Source organism: Xyrauchen texanus, chromosome 3, assembly GCF_025860055.1.
Source record: "Xyrauchen texanus isolate HMW12.3.18 chromosome 3, RBS_HiC_50CHRs, whole genome shotgun sequence".
In the NCBI taxonomy this organism is placed as follows: domain Eukaryota; kingdom Metazoa; phylum Chordata; class Actinopteri; order Cypriniformes; family Catostomidae; genus Xyrauchen; species Xyrauchen texanus.
The window spans coordinates 4,273,636-4,293,676 of record NC_068278.1 but is presented as its reverse complement, the minus strand read 5'-3'; the positions used below and the strand labels follow the sequence as shown (position 1 = coordinate 4,293,676).

Here is a 20,041-nt window from a genome sequence, read left to right as displayed (position 1 = left end):
CCTGACATTGCACAGCACCAGTGCAAGAAGTCTCACTGGGGGAAATGCGTACTTGTGCAGCCCCCAGCTGTGTGCCAACGTGTCTGTGCCGAGAGGGGCCTCCGTTTGGGAGTACCAGAGTGGGCAGAGGGAGTTGTCTTGGGAGGCAAAGAGGTCTATCTGTGCCCTGCCAATGTGGCCCCAAATCAGCTGGACCACCTGGAGGTGGAGCCGCCACTCTCTGCTGAGCGAGACCTGTCGCGAAAGAGCGTACGCCGCCTTGGCAATTTATGTACGCTACAGTGGCGGTGCTGACTGAACGGATCAAGACGTTCTTGCCCTGAATCAGCTGGACAAACGTCCGCAGGGCAAGGAGTACAGCCAACAACTCAAGGCAGTTGATGTGCCAATGCAGGCGGGGCCCCGTCCAGGAGCCAGCAGCTGTGTGCCCGTAGCACACGGCATCCCAACCCAGTTGAGAGGCATCTGTTGTGACCACGACACATCCGGACACCTGCTGTAGGGGGACTCCTGTCTGCAGAAAACAGAGGTCTGTCCAAGGGTTGAAAGTCTGATGGCAAGTATGTGTGATAAACACACGGTATGTGCCGTGGCGCCATGCCCATCTCGGTACTCGAGTATGAAGCCATTATATTATATTTGACCTTTTCTTCCTGCCCCCCCCACCCCTCCCTCCGGCAGTTGTACAGGATATGATATGAGTTGTTTGGTCAGCTGTTCTGTACAGGAAGTAGTATGAAGTGGCTGTTCTGATATCCCAATGCTGTAGCCGAGACCATCTGTGTATTTAAAAGAGTAGACAAATTATTAATCTTTAATGATGTACAAAGTTTAATGGAAAACTGAGATGACAAAAATAATGGTATAAGAATAGTTTTTTCTCTTAACTCAGACTAAAAAATAGTGATTGATTAAATCATTCATTGATGTAATCATTGAGATGTTTTTCAAAAACATAAAGTAATGTGTGTGGGGACATTTTATTTATTATTATTATTGTAGGACATAAAAAGTGGTTATTATGTTTAAAATGTGTTTAAATGATGTGTCTTTAATGGGTTGCAATGCTTGGTGACAAAACTTGGTATAAGACTTTACTTTTACCAGAGAATAAAACGTGGTTCTAAACAGTGACTGAAGCAAACTCAAAGACAGATGTTCACTTTAAAATAATGAATAAATGGTTAACAAAGACAAAGTGTTATTTTACTTTTACCGGAGGCTAATACGTATTTTAAACCAAATGTTCAGATTGTCAAACACAACAAAGTCACTTTAAAATGATGAAAAATGGTTTATCAAACTTAAACTTTGGTATTAGTTTAACAAACAGGGTTATTTTTACTAAACACAATATTTCATTTAGCTGTACCACTAACAAAATGTCTTAAATTTGAAATGAAATAGTATGCATTATAAAATGTACCTTTAACACAAAGAATCTTACATTGTTTCTGTTCAGTCCTTTCACGTAGCTCGTCCAAAATGATATTGGGCTTAGAATGATGACAAGACAAATACTTTGCAGAGGAAGCATATGTGTCCCTCTTAAACAGAAGCTGTCACCTGTTCATAGCTTAAACCATTACAGGAAGTTTTTTATATACAGGTATATATTCTCGGCTTTCAAAGCATCACCTCTCTTAGGAATTGTTTTTAAACTATTAAGGTAATTATTCAAGCGCAAATTAAACTATCAAATATACCAATGTTGCCTTATTCAGTTCTAAAAGAGTTTTTAACTAAACATACTTGCAAGAATTCGTTTACTCAATGAATGTTTGTACTATTAATAATTGTAAATTTAATGGGCGTGTTTCTCCACACGCATTCGTCTGCTAAAAATAAATAAAAACAAGCAATAATAGTCTAATTAAAAACAGCCACTGAGTTAAATCTCAAGACAGAAAGACTTGCAGCCCTTAAATATATGGAAAGCAAAATGAGACCAATTGTTGTCTAGTCTAAGGAAGGGGATTTTTTGTGAATTTATAAGGTGATGAACCGGAGGGCTCATGGGGCTTTGTCACGATAAGCATTTGTTAACAAGATTTCGAAGTGTTATTTTAAATCTTTGATCTCTGAATATTTCACAACAAAAAATATACATCCAAGAATTATTTTACTGAATCACTGTATACACTTGTACTGCATATCGGGGGTTAATAAATATCCACATGCAATCGCCTACTAAAACTAAACTAATACATTCAATAATATTATAATAAAAACAAAAAACAGCTACAAACGATGTAACTTTCTCTTTTTCTTTTCATTGTAAAAAGCAAGCTGTTTGTCAAGCCTATATTTACCTACAGTCATAACAAGTGGCTCAAATATTGCACATCCAATGTAAACTCAAACAAGCAATACTTCAACACTGGTAGATCGTAACGATAAATGTATCTATTAACTTCTTTTTTTTAAATAGCATGTTTTGCAATGGCAAGAAGGGGGCAAGAACTTCCTGTTCAATACAAAACTAGGGAGGGGCTCTCTCAGGTGGAAGTAATCAATGAGCCAAATGTCTGTGACCGAATGCATAATGATAAAACAAAATCTTTGGTAGGCCTAGCCCACCGTGGCCTATGTATCTTAATGAAATGTAATATAGGACGCTTACCATTCCAAATGAAGGACTTCACTATGCTATCGAATTGCTTGAAATAAGAGAGGGGACATCTACAGGGAGAGACCGTAGCAGGTAGTTGAAATTTGGAATACAATTAATTTTAACAACATGAACCTTCCCAATCATAGATAAACAGGGGCGGATAGCACGGTAGCCCATTTCAGCATATCATGGTTCCATTCGGCCCCATTTTACAGCCGGCCCTTCAGAAAAAGTCCCAGTTCTCCTGACGGCCATTCTGCCTCTGCCAATAAATGTAATGAAGCCCATTTTCCCACATCGCTCGAAAACCTTTTTATTAAAGGGTCAAAATAAACAAACTAAATCTTACAAATTTGCTGGGAATAAAATACACAAATAATGAATGCCGTTTGGGCCACTGAAAGGCGCCTTGCTGAAAAAACTGGGCAGTACGCTGTCACAGACAATTAAATCTGTATCCTGAGAACTTAAGGGAAATGAATAATTCTGTGGAGGCAAGGCATAGATCTAGAAGGGTCAGAGACGAATAATAAACTGTCTGGTTTAGTTCAGCAACCAAGTCAGACATAAGAAGACTTAATAGAACAGTTTGGACTGCTGCTGGGAGGATTATTGGCACTCCCCTGCTAGAACTGTACACAACCATGTTCTGTCCACCCATTACTTCTTATATCCATATCTCATTTATATTCCTTAACAAATCCTACCTGTTCTTCAATACATTACATCACCTGCACAACTGTATATCAAATATTCTAACAACATTATTGCACTGTGGTGTACTTCTCTTTTTTATCTGTTATATCTTATTTTTAATGTCATTATATGTATATACGTTTAAATGTATATGTTTGTATGTGTATACATTGCATTCTTTTGCACTGGAAGCTTCTGTCACTATGACAAATTGTGTGTGTGTGTTAGCATACTTGGAAATAAAGCTCATTCTCACATACCTCGCTGAAGACCAGTCTTGAGATTCGCCTACAAGACGACTGCATTCTAGTTCAATGTCCGACCCTTCGGGTTGTCCTTGGCCCTTTGCACATGTATGAAATGTGTTGATGCGGCACTCGCTCTGCTCAGACCGAGTGGCGACCGTGTTACCTCAATGATTGTTGCCGATAGCTCAATCAAAGGTACACGCATGTAAGCACAGAGGCAGGCTGCTAATGCAATGGGGCCGAAAGGGCATCTGTAAAAATAGCATGTGACTGCCTAGTCAGCAGGTTTCCTTCCTAGGAATGAAACTCTACTCTGTAACCATGTTGGCACCTAATCGAGTCCATTCTTGACAAAACATGCATATGCGTTGCAAAATGCAAAATATGAAAATGCATTTCTCCATCAGCTTGCTAAATCAAATATTGTGCAAGGTCCTGTGCCAGATCTATGGAGCCTCTGAATGGGGCTTGTATGACACAATAGAGTTGTTGCAACTGGTGTAAAATGCCATTCTACAGGCCAGGGCCCCCTCAATGAGGTGGGCATATGCCTTTAAATAGCATCTCTTTGCTGACTGGTACTGCTTCCGTTGTGAGGATCCAAAGCATTGACCTGTGCAGACTATTCTTTCTTTTATAAAACAGCGATTGGAATCAGGACTCTATCCATCCCTACTCAAAAGTATATGTGGCGGCCATAGCGGCTACTCATGACCTTATTAAAGGTATGTCCATAGGCAGACACCCTCTGGTATGTAGATTCTTGCTTGGGGTGACACTTCTGAGACCTTCTTGGCACGTAACTGTCCCAGTCTGGTATTAGATGTGCTGATGGGTCCCCCGTTTGAGCCACTAGAGGCATTAAGCTCACGTATACTCACAATGAATACTGTGCCGCTAATTGCTTTGGCATCAGTCAAACGGAAAATCCCAAACTCTGTAAACAACAATAGAGCCAACTGAAGGGTCTGTAAGTCTATCCCACACAGCTGTGCACCAAATTACTGCCATGAACAAAAGTGAACTCATCCATGAGTTCTTTCTTTATTGTGCAAATGATCCAACAGAATGATCCAACAGAATGAAGAGCTGCGATTCATTTAGACAATGCTTTGACATCTCATAATCACTTTTGAACAGCATTAGTTTAAGATGGACTTTAACAAATAAATGATCAAACATTAAATAAACAGATATAAAAGACCAAGAAGCAATCTTCCATTCAGCTGATGCTGATTAACACAGAAATGGATCATTTGAAGACGCGATGAACTAGTGCTCATGGATCGATCAAGAAAATGAGGAAAACATGTGACAAGAGTGCCAAACTCTGTCATGAATATTCCTGCTACAGACTTCCTGTTTGCAATTAATTATGCAAAAATAGATTGAAATATTGCTATTTAAATTCTGAACACATTTCTTATTTTACTTCATTTAAAGCAATCAGCTGTAAATGGATTTTCTGTTTCTTGCTTGCAGAGAGACAAACAGATAATGAACAAAAACAAAACAGAAGCACTTGAGGAGAAATGTAATAACATACATATAAAAATGGCATAAACACATTCTTTAGTGGTATTGAAGACAATATAAAACAACAGAGTGTCTTTAAACTCAGATTGCCAGTGTGGTGATGGGCATCTGAACTGTAAATCACAACTGAGACCATGTGATCTTCAGCACAACAATCATAACTCCCTTCAGTGGTTTACATGATTCAAACAGTGTAAAAACAGTCAGAAGCACAAATATAAATAAATAAAACCTCAAAGACACTTGAATAAGTTCATGTGCATGAGAGTCTGTGTGTGCGGTCAGTAGAAGCGTTTTCGTCGGCTTTCGTTCCAGTGGCCATAAACGACAAGTCCGACCACCACGAGGAGAAACAAACCCAACATGGAGAAGAGAACGGTGAAGAAGATGGCGATGCTGCTCATGCCCTCCACATCTGTATACGCTAAAACACACACACACAGAGAGTGTAGCAATTACAACACAAACATAAGCACGGGAACATTACAGGGCTCAATCTCATGAAAGACATGCAGCTCATAGTTCACCTAAAAAATGTCTGACTTATTGCTTGAAGGAAATAACGAATATTTTGAACAACATTAACCCCCTCACTCAAAACAACTCCTTGTCATTACTGTAATACATGTACAGTTATACTGTAGAACACAATGTCCTGTTAATTATAAACACTCTTATGTGAAATTATGTGAGTATTTAAATAAAGTCATTGTCATTTCGGTCCGCACAAACATGCCTCCTTTTGGATGAAAATCGGTCTCATTATAGTCAAGCGCATGTTTGGCACATTAAAGAGCTGAATCGTGTTAGGTTTAGTGTTAGTGTTTGCACCACTGCCTGATCTGCAGGATTTCTTTAGCATGTGCAAATAACCGGCGCTTTCATCCTCAGTGAATTCCCCCCTGAATATACATGTCTGGATTTACGTCTGAGTAAGTCGATGTTGTCCACGCTGGGAATCAGCACTTCCTCTTCCTCCTCCTCTTCCTGTTTACTGCGCAGGACAGTGAGCTGGTAGAGTTTCATGGAGATCAGGTCGTGATTGTCTGACAGAAAACACAGTGTGTCAGTAAGAGTGTGTGTCAGTGATAGAGTCACACATCTGACACCGTCTCACCTGACAGATCTCCAGTGACGGCTGAAGCACCAAAGTAAAAGCCCTGCGGGAGCCGAACGCCCGGAATATCCAGACAGTCCCTCCACTCGTGCTGACCGTCAATATCTATCATGATCTGCACACACACACACACACACACACACACAAAGCACCACATAATCTCCCATAAAATGACCTTAATTCATGTTTTAAATATATTCTATATAAATGATATTATTTCACAAATATGTGTTACTCAAGTAATGTACTTTAAAGTAATTAACTTCATTGCAAGCAATGATGATAAGAATTTGAAGTGTAATGCATTACACTACCTTTTGTACTAAAAGTAATTAGATTATAGTTGTTAAATACTGTCCAAAAACCTGTCAAGATGATGTTCAGGTCACATTTCACTCCACAAATTACAAGAAAGAAATAAGAAATGATATTTTACTCAATACTCAATACTTTTAGGGCCATAATGATTTTTTGCACTGTGACAGTAATAAAATGATATTTTTAAATGAAAATCAGCACTAATTAAAGGGAGTGCAACAAATACTGCTTTTTCACATTACAGGAATCTGAATATGGCGGTAAATGTGTCATGAAACTATTACAGCAACTGTAAAGGTCTAAAAATGGGCTTTGTTTTCTTGGTGCAAAATATAATCATTTCTATTGTTCCATGTCAGGTGTGGTGAGGTTGGACAGGTGTGTTACAGCTGGTGTCACTTACCGTGAGTCGCCGCCGCACATATCTGATGAAGATGAAGGTGTCGTGTTTCTGGTTTCGCACCATGGCATTACAGCCGCCCAGTTCAGTCGGCCGACCGTCACGATCGTGATTGTAGCTGATGGTGCCGTTGCCCACCATCGCCAACACGAATGGAAATATTCTCTGACATTTGACAAACAAAGAGAGAGAAATAACAGAAGTACACATTGGTGAAATTAACATAATTACAACACTGATGGTTCATACTCAATTCATATCATAAGACAGGAAGTGTCAAGTTTGAATTCATATAGACATTAAAGTTTTCTGCTGTATTATCCGTTCAGATAGTCAAAAATATCTCATGTCAGCTCATGATGTGCCAGTGTGTGTGTTACCTCGGTGCGAGGTGTGTATCTCTTCTTCTGAGCCTAAAAACATAAAAACTCAATTAATGTTCCCTCATTAAACACACTGATATACATCTAACTGAAGGTGAAGAGACTTTTCATCAACACTGCTTATAAAATAGAGATACATTTGAAAACAAATTGAATTAATTCTACACACACTTAAACAGAGAATACATGCACACACACTCTCAAACACACGCGCTCTTGCACACACACACACACGCGCACAACATCAAAAACAACTAAGTGGTAGTGATGTCACCACAACGCTTGTGCCAGGCTATGTGCACGTTAAATCCACGTGAAGTGTCGAACGCCCGCTGACAGGAGGTAACGGGACAGATCCAACAGGTGACACGGGTCGAATGACTGAGATGACTGGCTGATGCACCACCTGTGCCCCCTACTGTGCCAACTTGCTGTGCTTTAGCCACCCGGCGCTCTACTCGTTGTTGTGAGCATCGCTCCTCTGCCCTACATTGTTATTGGAGGGCGACTGCCTCCAACTGGCTAGTAGCATCCTTCATGAGCCTCCCCAAAGAGCCTGATCTTGACACCGCTGGTACCAGTCATCAGCAAGTCCACTCAGCTCCACATCCTCCTGTACCACATCACTCCATCTGTTCTCCAGCCTGTGCCGCGCCCACTTAGCCCCCTCTATCTGGTTGAACAAAAACTGTTTAGGCATGTGGTGGGTTACATGCTGTGGTACATGACCCAGCCAACGCAACCTTGCCTGTCGGAGGAGCTCACCGATGGGACTTTGTTCACATCTTTCAAAGATTTGTGAGCTCACACAATCCAGCCTGGTTAAACCCAGGATGGATCTAGGCAGGCTAGCCTAAATGTTTCTAACTGGAAAAGATGTTCCATTAGGGGGTTCACGTTTCGCAAGCATAGAGAATGGAGGGAATGACTGTGGCCGAGAATACCTGAAGCTTTGTGCGGAGCGACAAACCAGGTAGCTTCCACACAGCGTTATGAAACCGATGAAAAGATAATGCTGCCCGACTGATACATGAAGGTCCTTAATGATCACGAGCAGCGGGTCTGGGACTCCCAAAGCACAAAGAACAACCCAGAGCCCAGGCCTACTGATGGTATCATAGGCCTTGACTAGGTCAGCAAAGCAGAGATGTAGGTCTTGTTGTAATTCCCTACAACGGACAGAAAATATGGCATCCATGCAAGACTGCCCTTTCCTGAAACCACACTGGGGCTCAGCAAGCCTCTCCTCAGCGTGTCTGGCAAGGCGATGTTGAATAATCCTTGCCAGGACATTTCCCGACCCACTGAAGAGCAAGATGCCCCTATAGTTGTTACAATCCGTACGGTCTCCCTTTTTAAAGGGAGGGACCACCAGGCCACCCACCCACCCAGTGGTCCAGACTGTTGCTATGATGTCATGTAGGGCAGTCTGTGCACAAATGCCACCCTCCCTCAGCATTTCGATTGGGAGATCATCTCTGCCCGGTGCCTTTCCTGGTCTCAGGCTCTGGATCGCCTTCAGTACTTCCTCCAAAGATGGCACCTAAGCCAGCCACCCACAGGGAGTGACTTCTTCCTCCAACATTTGAGGCACCGCAGCCCCAGCAGGGTCATCCCCACTTTGTCTCACAATGTTTTCCAGGCTGAGGGACTTCCCCTCCCCCAGGACCTTACAGAAATTCTCTGAAAATCTGCAAACCTGTTCCTGGGGGTTGGAGATTGGTTCACCATTCTTTCCCCTAATGATTGTAATAGGTGTGGCGCTACAAGTAACTTTTTTGATAGAATTAAAGAGTGATTTGTGATCGCGGGCCATCGAGGCAGACTCCATCTCCTCAACAACCCGTGACCACCAACCATCCTTGCAGTGCCTCACGGCTCTCCGAAACTCAGAGTGAAGGCTGCGGTAAGCCTCCTCATTCTCTGACGTGTGATGCTGTAGCCGATGAGAGTGGGCCTGTTGTTTTTTCTCAGCCAGCCTGAACACCTCCTCCATCAGCCAGGGTCTCTGAGGAGGTCTGGACCGTGTGCCCAAAACTGCCATTGCAGTTACATGAGCCACAGTCCTAAATCTAGTCCATTTCCCCATGATATCCGGAGGAGTGGTCAGCTGCAAGCGATGCTGAAATTCTCACTTGCAACTTTCATCAGCTAGCCTAAACCAGGCCACTATGGGTTTGAAAGGGGTCCTGGGTTTACACCCAACACCGGAGTGGAAGAATGGCAGGCGCATCTTACAGATGACAAGTCGATGGCCAGTGGGCAGATCAGCTCCACGGTAGGTCCTGGTGTCAAGGACATGGGCCCGCATCCACTGTTCTGTCACTATGTAGTCCAGCAGATGTTCTTGCTTGGACCCGGCATGCATCCATGATGTTGTGTGGATGCGCTGATGCCAGAACGGTGTGTTGGTAATTACGAGCCAATAGGCTGCACAAAAATCTAGCAGCCTCCCAGTGTTTTTATTGAGCTGATCTGGCCAATGTCTTCCAATCACGCCTGACCAGGTGCTAGCATCACGACCAACTTGGGCATTGAAGTCACCCAACATGATGATGGCAGGAGCCAGAGCCGGTCCACTGAACCTCCTGAACACACAACAGAGATCCAGGCGGTACCAGTCCAGCTCCTGACAGAGGAGTGGCAGCCACTCCTCCGCTGTGAGCATTTGAATATTCCACGTGGCCATTCGTAGCGGCTTTTTGTTGTTTCTGGAGGAGCCCAGAGGGTAAGGTGCACACACACACACACACACACACACACACACACACACACACACACACACACACACACACACACGCAAACACACTATGATTTAATTGTGTATTTAAGATACTTCAAATAATAGTTATTAAATTAGCTTCTGTGTAAAATGTCCTTTCGAGCACAGAATTGTATTAAAAACAGTACAGAATTTGAGATGTGCTGGAAATGAATTTTCATAATTAGAATGACAGAAATCTCCTGTGATGCATGAACACACACTGATGGACATTGTTAGTAGTGTTAAAAATGTTTTAATGAGACATTACTTTCTAGAAGTCTACAGGGCTAAATTGCCTAAAGTTGAAGAAACACACATATAAGTTTGATGGATAATAAAATGTGTTTGTATGTTTGTACCTCCAGAAGTTTCTCCTCATTGGGGTAAGTGTCCACAAACAAACCGAGACCGGTGAAGAAATCTCTGTTTCCAAACACTGGACCTGCGCACACACACACACACACACACACACACACACACACACACACACACACACACATATAACGCACAATGTAACACAAACACAATCACTCTAATCTATTCATAAGAATGGTTTGGTGTTGAGACCTTTCTGCATGCGCTCCTTCGTGTACCACACAGCGAGACCGTCACCGTTCAGATTCTTCTTGCCCTGACCGTGAATCTTAAAATGAACCTGCAGCTCCCAATCCTTCAGATGACATGCCTGCACACACACACACACACACACACGTGCGCACAAACAAACACACACACACACACGTGTTATGGTTATGTTTAGGACAATGACTGTTTGACAGGAGTGTTGTTTCAGGACTAACAGAAGATGCTGATCCAGGAATACACCAGTCTTTGTTAAATCCAGGGACTAAAAACTAAATGTTTTTAATTTCCTTCAGAGCAGAAACTGCATTTTTTGTTTTTGAGCTCCGGTGTTCTGCTGCCTCCTTCCAACTATTAACCATTTCAAATGAAAATATAGCTGCAAGCAGCGATGGCGGGCCCAAGCCGGTGGCACCACCACCCCCGTGCCTTTAGGGTCGCTGTGCACGATGGGCAATAACGTAACCTCGCTTTGACCGTCGAGAAGACGTGTGCTGTAGAGCTCGCATCAGCGCAGGCTCTGCAAAAGTGCGCATGGAGGGCACATATCAACCACAAAGTATGCGTGAGCACCCTTCTGATATCTAAAATGAAAAATGACACACCCTACGGTCTCATGGAGTTAATGGACACATGAAATAAGTACACAAGACTGAAAATTCATATGAAGTGTGCCATTTGGGACAGGGCCTATGACCGTGAACCACAAGAGTCACATCTATGAGGTAATTCAAATGTAGAATAATTTTTAACGTCATAGGATGTCATAGGTCAATATCTTTTGCAGCACTTAAACGTGTTAATCCAGAAGGCCAGTATTTATCCGGAGGTCTCTGTACAGGTTTATTAATGTAATTATAATTTACGCACTGCTGAAGTTTCATCGAGATCAGTTAATGTACGCAGAAGTTATAACACACTTCCTTGCTTTTATGCACCCTTTATGTGCTTTTTGGAGCTTCAAAGCTCGTTTGCAATGTGTTCCACATTCAAACCAAAATATCTGACTTTCTGTTGGTCTGTTTGCTCACATGAGACATAAGAGGGTGATTTCAAAGCATTTTGAAAGTGACACACTGCCTTCTGCCAGTTGGTGGCGCTATAACTTTGACTCACAATAGTCACATCCATGTGATCGCTGTTCCAGCGAACACACTGCTGAAGTTTCATTCGAGATCAGTTAATGTATGCAGAAGTTATAACACTTCCTTGCTTTTATGCTCCCTTTATGTGCTTTTTGGAGCTTCAAAGTTCCAACAGAGAAATTCCCTCCCCCTCCCCTCCCCACACACACACACACAGAATTGACAGGGGGCACTTTGTCTGTCAGAGAGAGAAAAATTCAGAGAAATCCACATTCAAAAAACAATATCTGACTTTCTGTTGGTCGGAGCTAATGACTGTAAATTAGAAAGTTGTTCGGCTCGACGAGAACAATATACACGCTGAGTTTTGTAACTGTAGATAGAACTAAGTTATAACACACTTTATGTGTCCTTTTTTAGTCCTAATTCAATTTCCTCGCCACGGCCAAACCGTTCGAGATATCAAAAATCCGTCCGGAATGTAGCATCCTCAATGTCTTGACTTCATGCCGACCGAGTTTGGTGGCGATTGGATTAATTCTCTAGGAGGAATATATATAATTCCAGAGCATGCGTTTCCAAACTACCCATAATAGCCGACTTCCTGTTGGGCTGGCGTAAAACTTAGAGCACGAAAGTTGTTCGGCCCGATGAGATCTACAAGTGTACAGAGTTTCATATTATTACATGCAAGCATGTTTGATATATGGACAAGTGTTCGAATCCTATTCCAGGGGGCGCTGTCGAGCCCCCCTGCCACGCCCCGGGTACCATCTTCGGCCCGGCCGTGAAGGCCACGGGTTCCGACCCGTGTGCAAAGTTTCAAGAGTTTTCGAGCACGTTAAGGGCCCCAAAACCTTGAAAAATAAAAATAAAAGCATTCTCACTCATCAGCCAAATCAGCACCCTCCCCACAGACACAGAGAGACGTAGGGTCAGTGAGAGAGGGAGAGAAAATTCTCCAAAACATCCACATTCAAACCAAAATATCTGACTTTCTGTTGGTCTGAGCTAATGACTGTAAATTAGAAAGTTGTCCGGCTCGATGAGAACAATATAATTACTGAGTTTTGTGACTGTGGGACAAAGTGTAAAGCAACCCCCCCACTTTTGTCAAAAGGTGGCACTACTGAGCCCCTGCACCAAGCCCGTTTCTGAAACTTTGCACATGTCTACTAGCTAATAAATGTGATGTGTCTATCGAGTTTCATGCAATTTGAAGTATGCTAAGAGTCTCAAAAGCATCAAAAAAGAATATTCGAGTTTGAAGCGTTGCCGCGGCAACAGGTATCGAAGATATCAATAATCCTTTCACATGTCTACATCTGCCGTGTGTTTACATTACACACCTAAAGTTTTAAGTAAACCGGGTAAAAATAAGAGGGTGATTTCAAAGCATTTTGAAAGTGAAACACTTCCTTCTGCCAGTTGGTGGCGCTATAACGTTGACTCGCAATAGTCACATCCATGCGATCGGCCTGTTACAGCGAACACACTGCTGAAGTTTCATCGAGATCAATTAATGTATGCAGAAGTTATAACACACTTCCTGTTTCTCTTTTCGCCCCAATAGTCGTAAGAAAAATAATATTCTAACTAAATCAATAGGGCCTTGCCTTTTCAAGGCTTGGGCCCTAATAAGCAATAAAAAGGTTCCCCCATATGGGGGAATTGTCAGCATAGATATCATAACAAGTAAAGTATACAGCAGCCTATTTAAAATAACATTTTCAGTAACCGTATTCTTAATATTAAATATATCATCAATATGTTTAAAATATACATCTGACCATCTAAATCAATGAATAGCCAAAAGTCTCTTTTACCTTCATGCATGCACACACTGCTGGCCGTGCTTGGACTAGACAGCATCTTATGTAGTCCAGATCTATCCTATTTTATACATGTAATAATGAATTCTTTTATTTTAATTATTTGTTTTAATTACAGATCTGCTTCTCAGTCAAAACCCGGCAGCATCATATCTAACAATAACTCAGTGTAGACTGGGAAACTACTGAGAAATGTACTTTTTACCACAATGTTTTAACTTGTATTTATATTATAATTATATCAGGACAACACTTGGTCTGTCAGAGGACTGCAACAACTGTAGTTTTGTTCTTACGGTGACATTGGACTTGGTAGCCGTGTTAGTCAGGAGATTTAGGAGGGAAGCTCCCATTACTTGGGCAACATGAAAAATGTACTGTAACCGTTTCATAAAATACTTTGTTCCCATTTCCAGTTATGTTCTGCCAAACATTTTTGATCGTTATCGGTTTCTTTTTCGTTTCTTGATTTTTAGTCCCAGGATCACTGTCTCTGTCTATAACTGGATTAGTTTTATATGGGGATGTGGGGTAATGTTATATTCACCAGATCTTCTCAGTGATTTTAACCAATTGTGAATCAGTTATATCAGTAATTTTTCAGACTTTAAAGACTGTGCATTCCCGAGCAGGTAAAAATTACAGCATATATTACCTACCATAAAACGGCCTGTAAAAATGACCCCTGGTAATATTCATCCCATGCAAAGTGACGTGCTGGTAAAAAGCTTGTGAATCTGCACTTTCCACCCTGTGAGCCCTTGAAAGGTGGCCAAGAGTCTGAAGTGGATTCTAGTCTGAGAAGATGCGCTTCACAACTTAAAGGTGCTGTATGCGATTTGACCCATTCTAGAATTTCCACAAGCGGTCAAATTGAGCCATGAAAATAGGCCACGCCCCCTCTTTCAAAAACCCTGCACTCCAAAGATACCAATTGAGCTTTATTGAGAGCAGAAACTGTTGTTAAAAACAACAGCGCCCTCAACTGACAAAGGTTATGAACAATATGGCATCAAAATGGCATAATGCCTTAATAATACAATACTATGAGAACACTCAAAATGATTGACAGGCAGAAAGGGTCAGAGACCGGACACATTTTTGTTTGCTGTTTACAGAGTCTAGAGCTGACATAGAGATAGGAGATATCAAACCTGACACTTATTTCATTAATATCTTTCAAGGAGTAGGAAAATTCTTTGCAAAATTTTCCGTGAAACAATAGAAATATGCACACTTTTGGCATGCGCATTAAAAGTGGGAATTGATTGATAGCTACTGGATAGTGACTACTATCCGCTTTGAATCACATTGCTGTTCTTGACAAACTGATGTCTTGCTCAAATAATCTATAAATCAGGCTTCAGCAAACTTAAACAAGTGTCGTTTAATAAAGCATTGAAATCTTAACTAATCATTTGTTTTAAACCAATGCGTCTTGGCTTGCATCACACTGGTCAAATCATGAGACTCTAGTGCGTAACATTTCGAACATACAAATCAACTGAACCAATTTATGCAGAGACCCAGCATCATCACCTCAAACTGTCTCACAACTAAACACTAATCTCTAATATACACTAATCTCACCTAGAGTAACTAAAAAATAAACCCATGTCATAACATAAAATGACATCATTAACATTAAATGGAACATAAAACATAACTATAACCCCCAATAACTTTTAAAAGTTAATTAATAACACCCGCAAACAGTCCCCAAAACCTGCACAGATGTACCTCATTAATTATGCAATGACAACAGCCAATAGCAAGTCCTTAAGCATAAACAACAACAGACGTTAAAGTATATTCCTGGTAAGGACTATAATTCAATGTAGTTTTAATATCTGATATTCATTTAATAGCTGAACATGCCGTTTGCACTAAGAAAAGTGAAATAATGCAGACGCCTGGTTGGTCCATCTAACCACTGATATACAAACACCTCAGGACATGAATAGAACAAGCTAGAAATGAATGAAAGTTGATGAGGGCGGGCTGTCACTGCCATTCTATGTTGTATGTAGACACGTGTTGAACCATAAGGATTTGTTTCCGGTATACACAAGTCCAAATGTTTATGCAAGTAGTTATAACTTACATTATATGACTTATATGATAGTCGTAGGATATATTGTTTGCACAATGTTATCAAGTTTATCAAGTAAAATAACTTTAAATCCTATGTGGGTTTCGTGTTATTCTTCTTTCAAGAGGGAAATTTGACTTAATTCACAGTAAGACAAGATTGATATCGAAGATCAGTCAAAAAGGATAATGAACAAATACTGCTTTGTATCTTCAAGTCACACAATAAAACAGTATAAAACACAGGGCATATTGTGCTATGTAACGTTGTTAAATGCAGACAGAAACAATAAAACGGCACATAAAAAAAGAGGGACCCATACACAAGAACACGCAATTGAACAATACAGTTTCCAGTAATATCCAAAAATGAAGACAGCTACCTTATCAAAGTCAGAAGTTTACATACACCTTAGCCAAACACATTTAAACTCAGTTTATCACAATTCCTGACATTTAATCATAGAAAACATTACCTGTCTTTGGTCAGTTAGGATCACTACTTTATTTTAAGAATGTGAAATATCAGAATAATAGTAGAGAGAATGATTTATTTCAGCTTTTATTTCTTTCATCACATTCCCAGTGGGTCAGAAGTTTACATACACTTTGTTAGTATTTGGTAGCATTGCCTTTAAATTGTTTAACTTGGGTCAAATGTTTTGGGGATCCTTCCACAAGCTTCTCACAATAAGTTGCTGTAATTTTGTCCCATTCCTCCAGACAGAACTGGTGTAACTGAGTCAGGTTTGCAGACCTCCTTGCTCACACACTCTTTTTCAGTTCTGACCACAAATTTTCTATCAGATTGATGTCAGGGCTTTGTCATGGCCACTAGAGTTGGGTGATGTCCCCTAAATTGGCAGTTGACGATGTTGACAGTAAAACATCGCGATGGACGATGATATCGTCGGTGGGGGTGGGTGGGGGGGTTATATAATTTCATATAATTTTCAAAAATTATATGAAAAATTATAATTTCGTTATTTTACTAACCCAACTAATGACTCGTCGGCGCTTTATCAGTAGGTTGCACGACACGTGAAGCATTTTTTTTTTTAGCTTTCACTTAAGAAGAGTTGTGCACTTTTTATTTTAATATATCTCTTTACATAAATACTATTTTCCACTTAAAAACTATAATTTCGTTATTTTACTCACTGATGAGCAAAAGGTCGAGGCAGAAATGACCATGAAGTTAATTGTGCTGCTAATTATAAGTGAAATGTTAATGCCGAATTTCGGTCTGAGTGTTGTTCCCGTTTTCCCGTTCTTTATTTGTTGTTCTTCTATGTTTTAATAAATGTGTGTTATTCATATTCACCTTGTTTCTTTCATTTGATTTGACATTATGGATTTATGGCCAAGGAAAGTTTTCTTTAAAAGTATTAACCAGACAAAAGTTATTTGACGTTCGCTGGTCTGGGTTTATCTTAAACTGCCGCTTCAGTGTATACAAGAGCTATGTGACAATGAGCAAGATTTTCTGAGACACTACAACTACTAATAATTCATTAATAAAGGCTATTTTCTTGTAGCCTACAACATAAAATATTTTAATCTAAATGTACAGTGTAAGACAGGTAAAAAAAAGACAAGAAGCTAACAAGATCAATATTTGTGCAGCCTGCCTGACACGGTATTTTCACAGACTAACACGTCACGTCTCTGGCATATACTACAGTATTTAAAATAGCATATATGCATTAGTTATATTCTCAATTTAATTTACAGAGCAATCCCTGCAAAGTTTTTAGGTTAACTATAGAAGAGACTAGGATTAGTGAGTCACACTAGCAAGACTCGCAAAAGGGGGCGTGGCATCACGATGGTGGCTCTACATCGTGATGTTGGTCAGCCATCACGATGGACGATGATATCGTCCATCGGCACAACCCTAATGGCCACTCCAATTTTTGTTGGAGTTTAAGAACTTTGTTGTCCTTAAGCCATTTTGCCACAACTTTGGAGGTATGCTTGGGGTCATTGTTCATTTGGAAGACACATTTGCGACCAAGCTTTAACTTTCTGTCTGAAGTCTTCAGATGTTGCTTCAATATATCCACATCATTTTTCTTCCTCATGATGCCATCTAGTTTGTGATGTGCACCAGTCCCTCCTGCTGCAAAGCACCCCAACAACATGATGCTGCCACCCCCATTCTTCACGGTTGGGATGGTGTTCTTCAGCTTGCAACCCTCACCCTTTTTCCTATGGTCTATGGTCCTATGAACTATGGTCAATGTGGCCATATTGTTTCATTAGACCAGAGGACATTTCTCCAAAATATAAGATCTTTGTCCCCATGTGCTCTTGCAAACTGTAGTCTGGCTTTTTTATGGCAGTTTTGGAGCAGTGGCTTCTTCCTTGCTGAGCAGTCTTTCAGGTTATGTCGATATAGGACTCGTTTTACTGTGGATATAGATACTCGTCTACCTGTTTCCTTCAGCATCTTCACAAGGTCCTTTGCTGTTGTTCTGGGATTGATTTGCACTTTTCGCAGCAAATTACGTCCATCTCTAAGAGACAGAATGCGTCTCCTTCCTGAGCGGTATGATGGCCGCGTGGTCACATGGTGTTTATATTTGCATACTTTAGTTTGTACAGATAAACCTGGTACCTTCAGGTGTTTGGAAATTGCTCCCAAGAATGAACCAGACTTGTGGAGGTCCACAGTTTCTTTTCTGAGGTCTTGGCTGATTTCTTTTGATTTTAACATGAAAATCAATGATGCACTGAGTTTGAAGGTAGGCCTTAAAATACATCCACAGGTACACCTCCAATTGACTACACTTAGCCAATCAGAAGGCTTGACATAATTTTCTTGAATTTTCCAAGCTACTTAAAGGCACAGTTAACTTAGTGTATGTAAACTTCTGACCCACTGGAATTGTGATATAGTCAATTAAAAGTGAAACAATCTGTCTGTAAACAATTGTTGGGAAAATTACTCATGTCATGCACAAATTAGAAGTCCTAAACGACTTGCCAAAACTATAGTTTGCTAATATGAAATCTGCGGAGATGTTAAAAAAAAACGGAATGATGTCAACCTAAGTGTATGTAAACTTCAGACTTCAACTGTATGTGTGAACTGTGAATATAATGCGGTCTCTCACTGTGATTTTTTAAATCTTGGATGCTGGTCTGGTATAACTTGGCCATATTTTTTTTATTTTTTTTTATGTCTTTTTTTTATTTTATAAATTGGCCATTTTAATGGTATTGTATGTGTATGTATGTGTGTGTGTGTGTGTGTGTGTGTGTGTGTGTGTGTGTGTTGTGATGGCGTCCCCCCCCCATCAAAACTCGTTCTGGCGCCAGTGTTTACAGATATATGTCGGGAAACTAATCCCGTCCGAATAGAATGCTATAGAATGTGCACTAATAAGTGATTATTTTAGTAGTTTGTTAATTTGTGCAGGGAAACGCACCACTCGGCTCCAGATGGCCCCCTGTTTGCTCTGCTGGTCTGGAGTAAGACGGATGTGATCTGTGGTGACCAGAGAATCTCCCATCAACTCCCAGTGAGACGAACCCGACACACCAACACCTCAAAACATATGACAAATATGACATCAACTACAATCACGTGTTTCATCAAACCGCACAATGATGACTGGAAGACTACAGCATAATTTCTGAAAAGGTGCTTTGAAACGTGCGTGTTGTGAAAGGCGCTACACAAATACAAATGACGACTTGAATCAATATAAACACATATAAAACGCATGGAAGCAGAATGCAATTGAATTATTTACATGAGAATTTATTATCACATTTTGTGTATTATTTTATTTGTGTGTCTTACCCTGATAAGGTTTTGACAGTGAATACTCCCTCTTTAAAAACTCCTCCATCTCATGACCGTCATCAGCTATACTCCAACTGAGAGCCGCAAATAAAATCAGCGATGATAAAGAAATCATGATTTTTTTATTCAGAGGGTTTCAAACGCGTCCGCTGAATTCACACTGCAGCCACCAACTCATTCATGCTGTCAGTCTCTGCTGTCACGCGATTGGCAGCAGCTGTTTCACGGCGTGTCCCTATTTGCTCTCGCAATTGTCAATCAAACGTCAGCCCGCCCATACACCAGCAACGGTACTGACAAAACAGAATTAAAATCCGAATTTTAAGTTTAAAATAAATAAATTACTCTACACGTGAAATAATCTTGCGAAGTCATTTTATTTTAATTTTTTATTTTAAGAAAGTCAATAATAATATAATAGAAACGAAACGAAAACCCAAAACTAACATCTTGGGGACAAATATTATATAAATATTTGACATTCAAACTTGGAGAATTTAGGCGTCACATACTATGTAAATAAAGTATTGAGGCTTTTATTTCTTTATTTCTAATTATTAT

The 20,041-nt window shown here is 40.6% G+C and overlaps 1 protein-coding gene across 1 annotated transcript; it reads right to left on the bottom strand.

The window, feature by feature from the left end:
• Nucleotides 1–4,568: 4,568 nt before the first annotated feature.
• Nucleotides 4,569–19,644, bottom strand: lman2la (lectin, mannose-binding 2-like a). Its single transcript, XM_052096346.1, has 9 exons — nt 19,478–19,644; nt 19,101–19,219; nt 10,644–10,761; nt 10,436–10,518; nt 7,310–7,342; nt 6,933–7,094; nt 6,212–6,326; nt 6,021–6,140; nt 4,569–5,518 (listed from the first exon to the last, which is right to left on the bottom strand). Exons 1-9 carry the CDS (start codon nt 19,593–19,595, stop codon nt 5,376–5,378), a joined length of 1,011 nt encoding a protein of 336 aa, XP_051952306.1. The 5' UTR covers nt 19,596–19,644; the 3' UTR covers nt 4,569–5,375.
• Nucleotides 19,645–20,041: the final 397 nt, after the last annotated feature.

Coding starts and splice junctions, on each gene's coding strand:
- lman2la (XM_052096346.1), bottom strand. CDS start 19,595: ATGATTTCTTTATCATCGCTGATTTTATTTGCGGCTCTCAGTTGGAGT. Junction 19,220..19,477: donor ACTGTCAAAACCTTATCAGG/GTAAGACACACA, acceptor ATATGTTTTGAG/GTGTTGGTGTGTCGGGTTCG. Junction 7,095..7,309: donor GATACACACCTCGCACCGAG/GTAACACACACA, acceptor GTCAAATGTCAG/AGAATATTTCCATTCGTGTT.